The sequence below is a fragment of the Sturnus vulgaris genome, chromosome 19, assembly GCF_052056855.1.
Source record: "Sturnus vulgaris isolate bStuVul1 chromosome 19, bStuVul1.hap1, whole genome shotgun sequence".
In the NCBI taxonomy this organism is placed as follows: domain Eukaryota; kingdom Metazoa; phylum Chordata; class Aves; order Passeriformes; family Sturnidae; genus Sturnus; species Sturnus vulgaris.
The window spans coordinates 3,510,776-3,524,928 of record NC_142261.1 but is presented as its reverse complement, the minus strand read 5'-3'; the positions used below and the strand labels follow the sequence as shown (position 1 = coordinate 3,524,928).

Genomic DNA, 14,153 nt, shown 5'->3' with positions numbered 1-14,153 from the left:
TTAAATAAATAAATACATGTATGAGTGCCACCACTAGCTGGCGTCATTGGCCATCCTTTAGGATCAGAGAGTCACGAAATATCCTGAGTTGGAAGGGACCACAAGGATCCAGGAGTCCAACCCCTGGCCCTGCACAGACACCCCAACAATCCCACCCTGTGCACCCCTGGCAGTGGTGTCCAAACGCTCCTGGAGCTCTGGCAGCTTTGAGCACTCCCTGGGGATCCTGGGCAGTGCCCAGCACCCTCTGGGGAAGAATCTTTCCCTGAGATCCAAGTGAAACCTCCCTGGCACTGCTCCAGCCGTTCCCTGGGTCCTGTCCCTGCTCACAGGGAGCAGAGATCAGTGCTGCCCCAGCACTGCCCCTCGTGAGGATGCTCTGGATTGGGATGAGGGCTCCCCTCAGTCTCCTCTTCTCCAGGCTGAACAAACCAAGTGCCCCCAGCTGCTCCTCACATAGCTCCTCCTCCTCCTCCTGACCCTTCAGCATCTCCATGCCCTCCTTTGGATGCTCACTAACAGGGACAAGGCAGTTCTGAGTGCTCCTCGCCTTCTCCTGAGCAGACACAGCTCCAGGGAGCACCTGTATCCCTGGGGATCACCATCTAATCCCAGTGCCAGGACCATTCCACCCAGCCCATGTTCCATGTGCTGCTGCCTGGCTCCAGGAGGAGCACAGGGCACTCGTGGTGCACCCATGGGACACTCACGGTACCTCCATGGTGTTGTCACCTCTCCACCACGATGGCCTCTCCTCTGTCACCCCATCCCAACCTGCTCAAACGCATCCACCACCGCCCCACGAATCCCTCCACGAGTCAAAGTCAGCCTTAAATCAAATCATCCCCAACAACAATGACATTAATTATGCTTTTAACACATTTTACTGCTTCCCCCCCTTCCCTTCACGCCACATCTGTGTGAACAATATCCAAAAGATTTACGGTTTTCTCCCGTAATTACAGACACACAGCCAGCTCACTTATCAAAATACTTGCTGAGCAATCAGGCTCTGTTACAGTCTCTGCCAGAGATTTGTGTTGACAGCAGCCATTCAAAGCAAAAAATGTCGAATCAGGACTTATGTGGCGCTTGGAAAGTATTCCACAAAGAGTTCGCCTGTCGAGAGACATGTGGACATGGAACAGACGGGGATGAACCACAGGAGGGAGGATTTGGGGAGCAGGAGGGGAGCAAGAGATGATGCTGTGGAAAGCAGAGAGCACAGGGAAGCAGTTTTGGGGTGTGCACCCGTGTGCAGGCGGGAGAAGCCGGCGGGTGAGCGCGGGGAGGTGGGGAGGGAAGATAACTGGGTTCTGGAAACCGAGCTGACATTTGGTTCTCGTAGCACAGGAGAAAATTTAATGAGGACAAAAATATGTCTCCCTAATTCCCCTAAGAAATCATTAAAACATTTTGTTATTCCTAAATGTCTGGAAAATGAATTAGTGGCCCTGCAGGAGCCTTTCCGTGCATCTTCAGCCGTTTGCAGCTCTCAGTCCCCGACGTGCCGGGGGACGCTCCGTGCCTGGCGCACACGAACCCCCCCAAATTGGGGAGCAGCAGGAGGGGGCTCCCAGCCCCTCACCTCTCCCTAGGACCAGCTCTGCCAACACAAACCTCAGGGCTGCCCCGTGCTTCATTTTCCCCCTCCCAGGACGGCACAGGGTGACAGAGGAAGGATGTGCCCGTGTCTGGCGCTGCGATTCGGTCAACTTACCATCAAACAGACAAGTGGGAATAGCCGCAGTGTTACTACACGGGCTGAGCAAATGTATTCCTTTCCTAATGTCAAGATGCATTTGGCTCAGGGGCTGAAACACAGCGATGGCAAAAGCTGCTTCCCCTCCTCTCTTCGGCTGGGATCTCCAGAGCACCATGCGCCGGCCGCGGTCGGCGACGCCAGCCGTGCCAGGGACGGTGCCAGCCGTGCCAGGGACGGTGCCAGCCGTGCCAGGGACGGTGCCAGCCGTGCCGAGGTCCTCGCTGGCTCCTCTGGGCACCGGCACACGACTCGTTAGGCAGCCAGGTCGCCACCGCGCTGCTTACCTGGAGCTTCGAGCAATTGCTTGTAAACGCTCAGGAAAGCCGTCTCAGCCTCCTTGCTTCTCTTACTAAGTGCAATCACCTGCGGGGAGAGGGATAACGGGGTCAGGGATGGGCTTGGAGGGAGGAATTGGGTGAGCCAGAGGGATTGGTGCCACCACAGGCGGCACACGGGTCCCCCCAGCACGGCTCCACTCGCTGCCCGTGGCTAAACTCCTCGTGCCGCTGCCATGTCACGTCGCCCTAAATCATTGATGTGCTCTGAGTAAATGAAAATTATAATTTAATGTCGGCGCTTAAATAAGAAATAAAGAAGCCTGCCCGTTGTTTTGCCTGCCGGGCCGGATCCGGAGCTTTCCCCAGCCACCCTCCCAGGACGGTGCTGGGGTTGGAGGTGATGCTCACAACTGGACTGGGACACGTCCTCCTGTCCCTCCTGTCCCTGTCCCTCCTGTCCCTGTCCCCCTTGGTTGTTGGGGTACCAGGGTGCTGGTGACACTCACACCAGCCACATCCCAATAACCCAACAACATTAATCTGCTGCGTGTTCCCATCCAACATTTATGAGCATGAATCATTTACTCTCTTTAATTTTTCAAGGCAATGACACCTCAGGGCAGGGGCTGCTGCCCACCAGGTCCCCTCTGGTTACCTCTCACATCCAGCCCCACCCAGAGCGGGTGGGATGGGGCACCAGAGGGACACACAGGCATCAGGGATGGAAGTCACCCATTCCCAGCTGGAAAACATCAAAACTGGGCACTCACACCAGCAGGTGATGGAGGAAGAGGTGCCCACCCAGCAGACACACTGTTGTGACAGGGAAATATTCAATTAAATTGCTCTTAAGCCACCGATGGGCTAATTATGAAACAAAGCCTGAACTTTGGGCCTCAGTCCAGTGGCAGCTCCCACACCAGAGCGTTTTTCCCTCCTCCATGCCAGCAGAGCTCCTGGCTCACCCTGCCAGCCCGGATTGCCACCGCTTGTCATTCCAACCCAAAGCAAACGGCTCATTTGTAATCCAGCAGCCACCTGAGCAAGCTGCCTTCTCCTCCAGAGCTCGCAGGCACTGGAGCACAAAGATCATTTTTCTATTGTTAAAATTGTATAAGCCGGGCTTTTTATAGCGGCTCGTACACAAACCTACTTTCTCAGCACCGCAGTTCCAGCAGAGGAGGAATTTGGGGGCTTTTCTTCAGCGTTCTGCAAAAATGCTTGGCTTCAGGGTGCTTTAAAATAATAATAGTGAAGAGGGGAAAGGAGGGAGGAGGCAGCCAGGAGCCAGCAGTGCCCATGTGCTGGAGCAGGACAGTGCTGTGCCTGCTGGATCTGCTGGTGGGGTGAGCCCTGGGGGATTTGTAGGGACACAGCAGTGCTGGGCTGCTCGTGGAATCAGCCCCGTGTGACCTCCCCACTCCCAAACCCTTTGGAATGCACAGGAGGGGAGCAGGAGCAGACCTGGGGCCGTGGGGATGCCTGGACCTTCAGCTGCTCTGAAGCATCAACCAAAGGGTGCAGAGCCCAGATCCAGCCCAAATGTTCTCCATTCCCTCTCCATCACCCTGTGCACCCCAAACCCACGCCAGGGGCAAAGAGCTGGCCCAGACTCCAGACCAAGCTGTTTGCACTGCATTTCATTCCTCCTGTCACATGGTAGAGACAAAGCATTTTCCAAGGGGAGCTTTTCCCTCTCCTCAGCAATCCCTGTGGAGGTCTGAGCACTGTGGGGTGGGAAGGAACCCACAGCATCCCCTGTGCTGGGTTCCAGCACATTCTGGCCCATGTCAGCAGCATGGTGAGCCTGGCACCCACTGAGCTCTTCCAGAGTCCCACTAAACTTCTGGGAAATGTCAGTAGAAAAAAAGATATTTAACATTTCCAGTGATCTTTTCTGGATGGGGGATAATTTACTCAAATGTCAGGGGAGATTCCTGCTGGAGCAGTTCTGAGTCCTGCTCAGGGATGGCTCACCCAACACTGACACTGCTGTAATTCCTCACTCAGAGCTGAATAAACACCTGAGGAAAGCCCACACCAGCCCTAAAATCAAGGTCCTATAATTAAAACACCTAAATGCTCACTTTCTTGAAGCAGAACCAAACCCTGCATCCACATCCAAGAAGGCAACATCTGAAAACATGCTAAAAAGAGGAGAAAATGGCTAAAAACGGGGGAGCTGAGTGTCCCTGGAAGCCGCCCTGGTTCAGTGGGATCAGGATGGCGCCACTGCCGTTCTCCCATCACCACGATGCCCATCAGTGACACAAACCCTGCAGAACCCTCAGTGCCCGCTCTGAGCGAGCTCTGCCTCTGCATTAAACATCCAGGTACTCATAATTCCCATTTTCTCCCCCCTCCATCTCCCTCGGCAGCATCCATGGGCTCAAGGTGGGACGGGATCGCCGCCGTCTGATAAATTACATTTACGCGCCGGGTCCTTTTCATGGCTGGTGACTTTCCAGCAAAGCAATTATCACTGCAGAATGCGTAATAGCCTAATTAATTACTATTGTCAGGCTGGCCTCTGTGCCATGATTATACCTTCCGAAGCCAACTTTTTAAACATTTGGAAGCAGAAATATTATTATAATTGACTGACAAAATGGTAAAACTCCCCCGGCGCAGCCGGTCCTCCTCCCGGCGAGCTCGGAGTGTCTGAGCATCCCCGCTCCAGAGGCGCGGGATTTGCATCACACCGGCGCAGAGTTTATTCTTACATCCACCAGATCAAGTGTAGGATAAGTAGTGGGTTATTTCCATCTAAATACTGGTGGCAGTAAACCACAAATGAGCTCTTTTTCAGCGTCGAGGAACAGCTGTCGGTGGGGGAGAAAGCGGCAACAGAGACCCCAAATGTTGGAGAAAAGTGATGAAAAAAATTAATTCAAGCCTTCGCTGTTTTCCTCGGGTGTTTTTTTTTTTTTGCTGATGGGTAAAGAAATTGGGGAGAGAGAGAGAGAGAGGGTGGCAAGGAGGGGGAGATTGGGAAGGAGCCACTGGGAGAGCTCTGGGTGATGGGGCTGGACCACCAGGAGGAACCAGACACGTGTTGGGGTCCTGCGGTGCCTCCGTGTCCAAACAACTCCTTAAATCCACCACGCGTGTGCACAGAGCCACAGCTTCACCCCACAGCCCCAGAGATCCTCCACAGACACACACAAACCTCTCACAGACCCATCACACCCCCCCAAAAAACCCACGGCACCCCCAGCCAAACCCATCACACCCACCCAGAACCCACAGCCCCCCCCTCCCCTTCATCCCATTCCTCCAAAGGCAGGAGCAGCTCCCAAGATTTTTACAAGGCCAAAAAGCAATTCATGTCAAAAAGATCAATAATATAAAAATAAAGCCTGAGAATTCTAGTTAAAGGGAACATCACAGAAATATGTTGTTCACGTCCATGATTCAGAGATTAAAAAAAAAAAAGGGGGGGGGAAGAAGAATCAATATAAGTTCTTTAGATGATGTTATTTCTAATGAGAAATACACCAAGACTGCTGCAAATAACTGCTTAACGGAGGAAAAAAATGCATTAATAATTTACTTTATAAAGCACGGGATCCTGAATGAGAGAAAATTGCTGCTGGTTCTTAATTTTGTTGTAATATTGCCTGACAAGTTCAACACTGTTTTGGCAAAGTTCTTGAGAGCAGAGACAGAGAACACTCAGTTCATTAGGTTATTTTTCCCCCCCCTTTTTTTCCATATCATCCCAATCCTGCTGGCTCAGGGAGAAGATGCCCAAGCTCTTTCCTTCCTGTGCACCACAGGATTTCTTGGGCTGAGACTCCACATCAGCAACAGAGAAAAATATTTCAAGCTTATCCACCCTCCCCACCATAACTTAATCCATGTTTTTTCACTGACTGTTCGAGTTGGTTCTTTCCTTCCTTCTTTTTTTTTTTTTTCCCTCCGTTCTTTTTCCCTGAATTTATTTTTTTAGTGCATTTGCTGACAGTTGGCAGCTCTGAACCATCTGCCACCAACACAAATCCCGAAATCAAAGTTTTCAGCATCCAACCCAACGAGGAACAGGCTGATTCCTGACCATCACCAGGAGAAGGTGCCACCTGAGCAGGTTAATTCCTAGCAAGGTTGGATTTCTTGCAAGCCCCTCATAATTATTTTCCACAAAAAAAAAAAAAAAAAAAAAAAAAAAATCCTAGAAAGTTACGCTTGTGGGAAAATATTGTCCTGCAAAAACAGGCAAAATTCCCCGTGTGGATGAATGACAGCAGTGGTCCAGGTTGGTGTGGGATGCAGGCAGGGATGCTCAGGCTCTGAATCCCTGGCATGGATGATGGGGGGTGATGAGGGGGCTCCCACTGATCCCCAGATTTGGGATAGAGCTGGGATGGAGCCAGGCTGGCCCTGCAACCCCGAGCATCACAAAGTTTCATCTCCCACTTAGCAGAACAAAACTTTTAATTTAGATGTTTTCATCTATCTATCAGAGTAAAAAAAAATAAGTTTAAAATAATGACTGTAATAAATGAAGGTAATTAATTGTAGTTTGTTCCTTTACTGTCTAGTCAGCTTAATTTTACCTTTTCATCTAATAATGAGAAAATAATTTTTGTGCTCTGAGGGTTAATGATATGTAACTGCAAGAGCTGCTAATTGCATGTTGCAAACTATTCATCAAAATCCCCATCTGCGCTACTTGATTATGTTTGCTAAATTATTGCTTTGAATTATCTTTCATAAAGCAACTTTTGTAATTAGCAGGGCTTTCGCTCTGCTCTTTTCTCCGGCACAAGGATATTCAAACTTTGTCCCTCTCAAGCTGTTGCCATTAAACTGCTTTTGGGGAGAGAAAGGAGCTGCCCTTTAGTTGAAGAGGGGGGAAAAAATAAAAGCTGGGTTTATCACTCTGTGTTTATAATTTCTTCTCCTGGTCCTGCTACTCCTTCCTCGATGAAAAAAAAAATTATGAAAGAGCCTAAATATTTAGGAGATGTATTCAGGAATTGGAGAGAGAGATAGGTGATGGAACACTCGGCTGTCCCTGGTTAATATTCATGGGAAGAGAGGAAAAGTGGGGTTGTAGGGGGAAATATATGGGATGGGAGTGGTGCAGGTTTTCAAAAATTTGAAAAAGAGGGAGAAAAAAAACAAAAATAGAGAGGTAAAAGGGAAAAAAGAGGAAAAAGAGGGGGGAAATAAAAAAGGGGAAAGGGAGAAAGAAGTAAAAGGGGGAAAAGGGAAAAGAGAGGAAACAAGGGACAAAGAAGGAAAAAGGGGGGGAAGGAAAAGAGAGAAGAAACAGAAAAAAAAAAGCAGAAAGAGAGAAAAGAGAGAAGATAAGAAAAAAAATGAAAAGGAGGAAAAAGGAGAAGTATTTTAAATGAGAAGGAAAATAGAGAAGGATTGAAGGAAAGGGGAAAAGGGAAGGCAAAAAGGGAAGGGGAAAGAGGAGGGGAAAGAGGAAGAAAAGAGTCCTGAGCCCTCTTAAGCTTGGCTCCAGGAGCAGCAGCACCCCACTGGTGTCCACCCTGCACCAAAGCAGCCCAGAAATCCAACCTCAAGGGAGCAGAATCCACTTTTTTGGGATAAAATCCCCCAAAACCTCCCCTGGAAAAATCTGCCTGGAGGGAGGAATGTGGCAGAGCTGGGGAAGCAGCTGCTGCTGCTGCTCTGGGAATGGCATCCTGTTCTCCCTGCCACCCCCATAAATCCAGAGCCACTTGGGCAGAGGGGCTGCCCAGGCTTCCCAAAGGACATTGCTCATATTCCTGGAGCGGATCTAATGAAGACTATTGGAAAAATTGCAGTATTTAAAAGACTGAAAATGTATTCCTATTGTTATCACTCTCTTTTATGTGTTTATGCACAGTGCATCGGAATGAATCAATACTGGATTGCCCTATAAATAAATGAGCATATCCGTAAACCCAGTAATAAAATGAAGTGATGAAAAATATGGAAATCAGTCACATTTGTGTAAATCCACTTATTGTTTACTTTAATATTTTCCTATGCAGTTCCGTAGCTCCAAAGAGACAGATTTAAAACCAGGTAATGCTCAGCAGATGACAGATCCTAATGTGTCGCTGCTGGCGAGCTCAGAATACCAGCAGCTCTCCAGGGGTTTCCATCCAAGCACATTAGAGGAGCTGGAGGAAGCAGCCCCTGAAGAAAAAAACCAAATTTCCAGGGAGAAAAGAGGTGTCCTGAAGTGCCATGAGACTCTCACCAGCACCGGGGACCAAAGCCAAGGCTCACGTGGGTGTGGAGCACCGGGGGCAGGATGGAGAAATCTCCCCTGGCAGGATGATGGGCTGGCACCGTGTTGTCCCACCCCAGTGGCTCGGCTCCTCCTCAGATCCCTCACTGCAACCTCATCCAGGGGATCCTGGCTGTGCCACGGCCACACCACGGCACTTCCCGGTGACATCGAGGCATTTCCTGGCCATGGCACCTCCTGGCTATGTCCTGGTCGTGCTATGGCAACTCCTGAAAGCATCGTGGCACCTCCTGGCCGCACCCTGGCACCTCCCAGACACATCTTGTCCCCTTCTGGTGGCACTGGTGGCTCCTTGCCCTGCCTGGAAGCTCTGTCCTGTGTGTCCCTCGCCGGGGTCCCCCTATTCCAACCCTCCAAGAGCCAAAAGGGTGGGAAAGGCCTGGGATCACCCCCAGGATGAAGGATGGTGAGGGCAGGTCCTGCTCCTGCTGCCCAGCTCTCCTTTGAGCATTCCCTCTAACGCTGCCAGTTTTCCCTCCCACCCAGCCAGGCTGCTAGAAACACCCTTCCCCACACAGCCTCCAAGAAAAGCTATTTTCGAGTTGCTCTTTTTTTTTCTTCCCCCCCCCACCCCCCCTTTCTCGTCTTTTTTTAATTCATTTTTTCTAACAAACAACCCATCTCCCCCCATCTGGGCTGCGAGCTGGGTGCCAGCAGCTCCGCGCCGAACGCTCGACGCTTGCTTTTTATAAACGCCTCGAAACCCAAAATTCCCTCCTGCGCTGCTGGGATGCATCCAGGTGGATGCTGCACCCCACAAGGAGCCCCTTTTTCCCCAGCTCTGCTCACCCAAAAGAGGTGGCGAGAGCCAGAAATCCCCAAACCTCAAGGTTAGGGGCTAAAATTTGCCTTTGTGGCCAATTTACTTCCTTTTTTTTTAGTCACTCACATCTACAGCTCCCAAAAAATCTCGTTGCTGGGGAGGGAAATCCGTCATCCTGCTGAGTTAATTCCCTAACAGCAAATCTCCTGAACCCCAGGTACATTTTTTTCCCCTAAATTCCCAACTGAGTTCAATTAAATGTTTATGAGACTCTGCTCTTTCCCCCCCGCCACCCTGCCAGCGCCGAAGCAAGGAAGCTCCTTCTGGAACAAAACAAAAACAAAAGGTGGACAAAAACAACAAGAAAAATAAGGGGTGGGGGAAATAAAATAAAATAAAGGAGGGGTGGAGTATGAATTTGAGGAATACAATTCCCCCGGACCAGTTTTGCTCTGTGTCACACTGGCAGTATCGACAAGGGGGTTCACATGAATAATTGAAGGAATTCTGTATTCCCCGCAAAAGAAAAGGCAAGCCGAGAGGGTTGTTGAGATAATCAGGAGCTCGCTAATCAATATTCTCAGCCCCAGCCTCCTCCTCGCTCCTCCAAAAGGAGCAGTGCCATAAGCTCATCAGTAACTGTGAAAAAAACATCGCACTCCGAGTGTCAAAATAGTCAAGCACAGCATATTGTATTGCCAGATTTCCCTCCCGGTCCACCCCGGTGCCAGATTCCATCCATCAGCAGGGAGGGAAGCCGTCCAACGATGACTTACTTACGCTTAAGTGTTCATAAATAAGGTTTTTAAGATATAGATGGCTTTTTAATTTTGGCGGAATGTAGGAAAAAAATAAAATCGAATCGAAATGACGGGGTGGATGCGGTGGGAAGAGACCTCTTGGGTGCTGCCTGGTAAATTCCACAGCCCAGGGGATGTCCTGGTGCTTATCCAGCTTGTACCACGGTGAAAATAGCTGGAAAAAAATTGGGGTTGGCACCATAAATTGTGGCAAAGGCTTTGTCTGGTGGGGAGATATGGAGAGAGGACGTATTCCCGCTATGGAAACCTCATTAGACAGAGTCTAATTACTGCCCTGCAGTCGGTGGGAAGAGACAGACACCGTAAAACCTGGGCATTAATTGCTTTTTGATAAATTGGGGGCCGAGGTGCTGCTGGTCGAGGTCAGGAGGTGTCTGCCTGGGGCTCAGCTGTGCCCCAAGCTCCAGCTGTCTGCGATTCAATCCCATCCCAAACCCGCCCATCCTGCTCCCAAAACGGGCACTTTTGGGGCACTTTTGGAGCAAATTTGGTTTGTGACGGAAGGAGCTGCCTCCCCCAGGATCAGCAGCCAGTCCTGGCCTGCAGAACCTACAGTTTGCTCCATTTTCATGTCCCAGCAAAACCTCAAAACCCCCATGAAACCAGCCTTGCAGCCCAGCACCGTGGGGATTTAAGCTGTGGCTGCCTGAACCATGAGGGATTTGGCTCTTTCCTCCCTGGCATCGCCAAAACCCACCCGGCTGTGCCACGATGGGATGAGGGGCAGGAGAGCCAGCACAGGGAGCCTCCCCTGCCAGCCAAGGCCACAGGGCAGGGGGTGACCCCAGCCATCCATCACCCCCTTCCCTGTATGTAAATCCCTGATGCCAAAGATGTATGGAGCCAATTACCAGGGGTCACTGCCGGGTGGAAAATTCAGACAACGAAGCTCCGGGTCTCCGATGAATTTGAGCGAGATTGCAAGTTACTGCCTTTTATTGGACAATATAAATATTTCACTGTTATATAAAAAAATATTGGCGAGAAAGCAGATAAAGCCGGGTCCTGTGTGTATACAGAGAAGCAGGGAGTGAAAAACGGCCGTCAGCATCTTTTTAACGGCCTCTGGTGCGGCGCAGGAATGGCTGCAGAGGGGTTGGATGACCACGGTGGCACCACAGGACTGGGGGATCTCAGGGACCCCCAAGGCTACAGTGGGAATGGGAATGATGCTGGAATGAGCCCAGACACCCAGACAGTGGCCTGGTCAAAGGGGTTGTGCCCTGAGCCAGTCACAAAAGAGAGTAACACGGGGGATGCAGAAGCAGATGTGGAAACCTTGGAGGCTCAGCACCATTCCCAAGAAATGGATGCTGTCCCCAAGCCTGTGCCTACCACAGAGGAGGTATGGGTCAGGAACAGCTTCACCATATGAATTAATCCCAAATGCATTTTCCTCAGTCTTTTCCAGTTTCATAGCTGTCCCCATCTGCAGACCCCCGTGCCAGCACAGGACACCATAATTTTATGCTCACCAACACATCAACACACTCCCTGTGACAATGAAGCCAGAGGAAAGAAAAAATAAAAAAGCCTATAGGAATCGATACCTCTTTCTCTCTTTCCCTATATTTTATTAAAAACTTTACCATCAATATTAATGTTTAAATCCTCACCAAGCTGAGTTTAATTACCTGTAAACTGCATCCACAGCTACGTGGACTTTGCTCCTCGCCGCAGTAAATACAGCTGAGAAGGAGCAGTGCCAACACCTCTGAACATCCCCTGCCCATTCCCACGAATCCAGCACCCCCCACCCCCAGCAGCATGTGGGGAGGGGATGGTGGGTGATGGAGCCAGAGCCACGACCCCATCTGAGCATGGACGGAGCTGAAAGGAGAAAGGGGGAGACGAGGGAAGGGGAAAATTGAGATCCCGGGAAGAAAACGATGCGTAAATATAAAATATCTGGGACTCTCGCTGCCAAAAGGAATCTGCTTCCAGCCACTACATGAATCACACTGTGGGGGGGGATGAGGGAGAAGCAGTTGAATGGAGTCCATTAGTGGCTGAGGACGATGAATAACTCGCAGGCAGCAGGAGCCGCTCCAGAACGCGGCGAGGTCATGGGCGGCTGGCATGGAGAGCTGGGAGCTGCCAGGGAAACCAGGAGGGACTGGGACCACATCCCACTGAACCCCCACCAGCAGCCACCTCCTGCCTTTTCCTGCCGTGCCAGAAAAGAGGAATACAAGCTTGTTGTGCTTTCCCCACTGCTCCGGCCACATCTTTAACCCCTGGCACCCGCGGGCACAGCAGCAGAGGGAGCAGGGATCGGTCCCCACTGGTGCCACTGGTCACCCCAGGGCCCATCCCAGGGCCACCAATGGTCCAGGGCACAGATGCTGAGAGTGAGGTTTCAGCATCTAAAATGGAATCGGGGTTTACAGAGCATTATCAGAGGAGCTGTAATGGGATCTCGCAGAGGGCAGAGATTTGAGACCTGCATCAGATTCCCATTCCCAGGGAGGCAGGAACAGGCTGCGTGTTTAAAAAACTCATCTATCAAGGGATGCTATCACATGCTGTGGTGTTCTGCTTGTGCTCACAGGCAGCTCCAGAGTTTTGCCATCCTGCTCCTTCCAGAGGCCAAAGAGGGGCTGATGGAAGGGCCCAGCCTGGTCCTGTCCCTCCAGACCCCACATCCTGGCAAATCCCCCACCAGGTTTCTCCTGCATCCCACAGCCTCAGCTCCTTCCAGCCAGCTTCTTTAAGGCTCCTTCCCTGTTAGATCCATCCCAGGCAGCTTCCCAAGGCCAGGGCTGGGACGGCAGCAGCATCATTCGAGGGCTACACTCCCACAATAATATTCATTTCCATATTCATTCCGTGTTTATCTCGCAGATGTACGGATCCGTTACAATGGAGAAAAAAGAGAACTCAGAATTTGTTCTCAAAAGATATTCAAATTAGTTAATCAAGAGTCCTTTTATCACGTGTCTCCCGTACCAGCAGCAACTATCCATCGAGATAAATGATCAGCTGCTAATAACTGATTACACTGCAGCAAGTGTTTTCTTATCCCCATTACCACCATGTTTAAAGACATTTTATAAATTTCTAATTATCGTAAATTGTTTCTCCTTTGGAAAACATCTTCCCATAGTCATCAGCTGTCAATTTGCCCTGAAAATCTCTCTTTGAAATGAGCTCATTGCAAGATGCTTGGGAAGCAGAGAAAACCCTTCCAGGCTCCTGGCTGGTGGGGTGCAGCCTGGACACCTCCATCCCGGGGCACTGGGGGACCAGGATGTTCCTCCATCCCTTCACAAGTGGATCAGACTTTAAAATAAAATAAAAGCATCCATAAATGGCATCAATCCTGGATGAAGGTGCTGCCTTTACCTGGCACATGATGCCAAGGAACAGTGTGGTGGAACAGGCCGTGGCTCCAGATGGATTTGCTCTCCAGCGAACCATGGAACAATAAATAACCAACAGTTCATAAAACAGCTCTTGGCAAGCACCAGCTCCTTCCAGCACCGGCATCCCAGGGCTGACCTGGGCTTGGGAGGGCCCTAAATAAGATCCTGCTGGTTTTCTGTGTATTTTACCAATGAAAGCTAAAATAGTGGAGAGGATTTGAAGCCAACCAGGACTTTAAATCCAGCGGTGGCCTCGAGCCGCCGCTCCGGCTGATTTCTGGGCCCCATTCATTATTGCAATCAATCAGCTTAAAGAAAAACAACCGCAAAAACAACAATAAACCAACCTCTAAACTCTCTCAGGCACTTTAATGGGTCCTTCCATCTTCCCCAGCCGTGACCACAGGGCTGGAGCTACCATCCATGGGCCAGGATACAGATGGGAAGAGGACCACGATGGCAATGAGCTCCCCTGACACCCAGTATCTCCAAAAGCAGCAGTCACACAACCCCCCTTGGGTGATGGTGGCTCCACTGGTGACATTCATTGCCTGGGGATGACCAGGACAGGCACATCCCAACCACTCCCCATGGTCTATCCAGACCCTGGAGATATTTGCCAGGGTTTGGCCAAGCGCCTCCATGCTGGAGCTGATTGAGCCAAAGCTGCCGGAGGCAGAGGCAACGCAGAGACACAGGATGGGAGGAGGAGGAGGAGGTGGAGGAAGGCTGCCCAGCTCCCTGCAGAGGATCAGGGTGTCCAGCCAAGCACGTTCTCCAGGCGAGCAGGGCCCGTGGATGCCAGGAAAGGGAGGAGCAGCCGACGGGACGCGGAGCCTGGCACGGAGCAGCCAAGGTCCTTCCCGGCTCCAGGGGGGCTCAGACCAGGGGAGGAGACGCCGCAG

General features: G+C 50.9%; 1 protein-coding gene across 10 annotated transcripts in view; it reads right to left on the bottom strand.

Annotated features, from left to right (window-relative positions):
• Positions 1 to 14,153, bottom strand: part of CUX2 (cut like homeobox 2) — a 62,873-nt gene that overhangs the window by 15,241 nt on the left and 33,479 nt on the right. For 3 of the 10 annotated variants that reach the window (XM_088176009.1, XM_088176007.1, XM_088176008.1), the window contains exons 2-3: positions 2,050 to 2,128; positions 1,721 to 1,814 (exon numbers count right to left, since the gene is read on the bottom strand). In XM_088176009.1, the coding sequence (XP_088032135.1) occupies positions 1,721 to 1,802 (82 nt within the window). In that variant the 5' untranslated portion in view covers positions 1,803 to 1,814; positions 2,050 to 2,128. Of the gene's footprint in view, positions 1 to 1,720; positions 2,129 to 14,153 lie in introns of those variants that run through there. The other 7 variants (XM_088176005.1, XM_088176011.1, XM_088176006.1 and 4 more) reach the window with 4 other exon arrangements.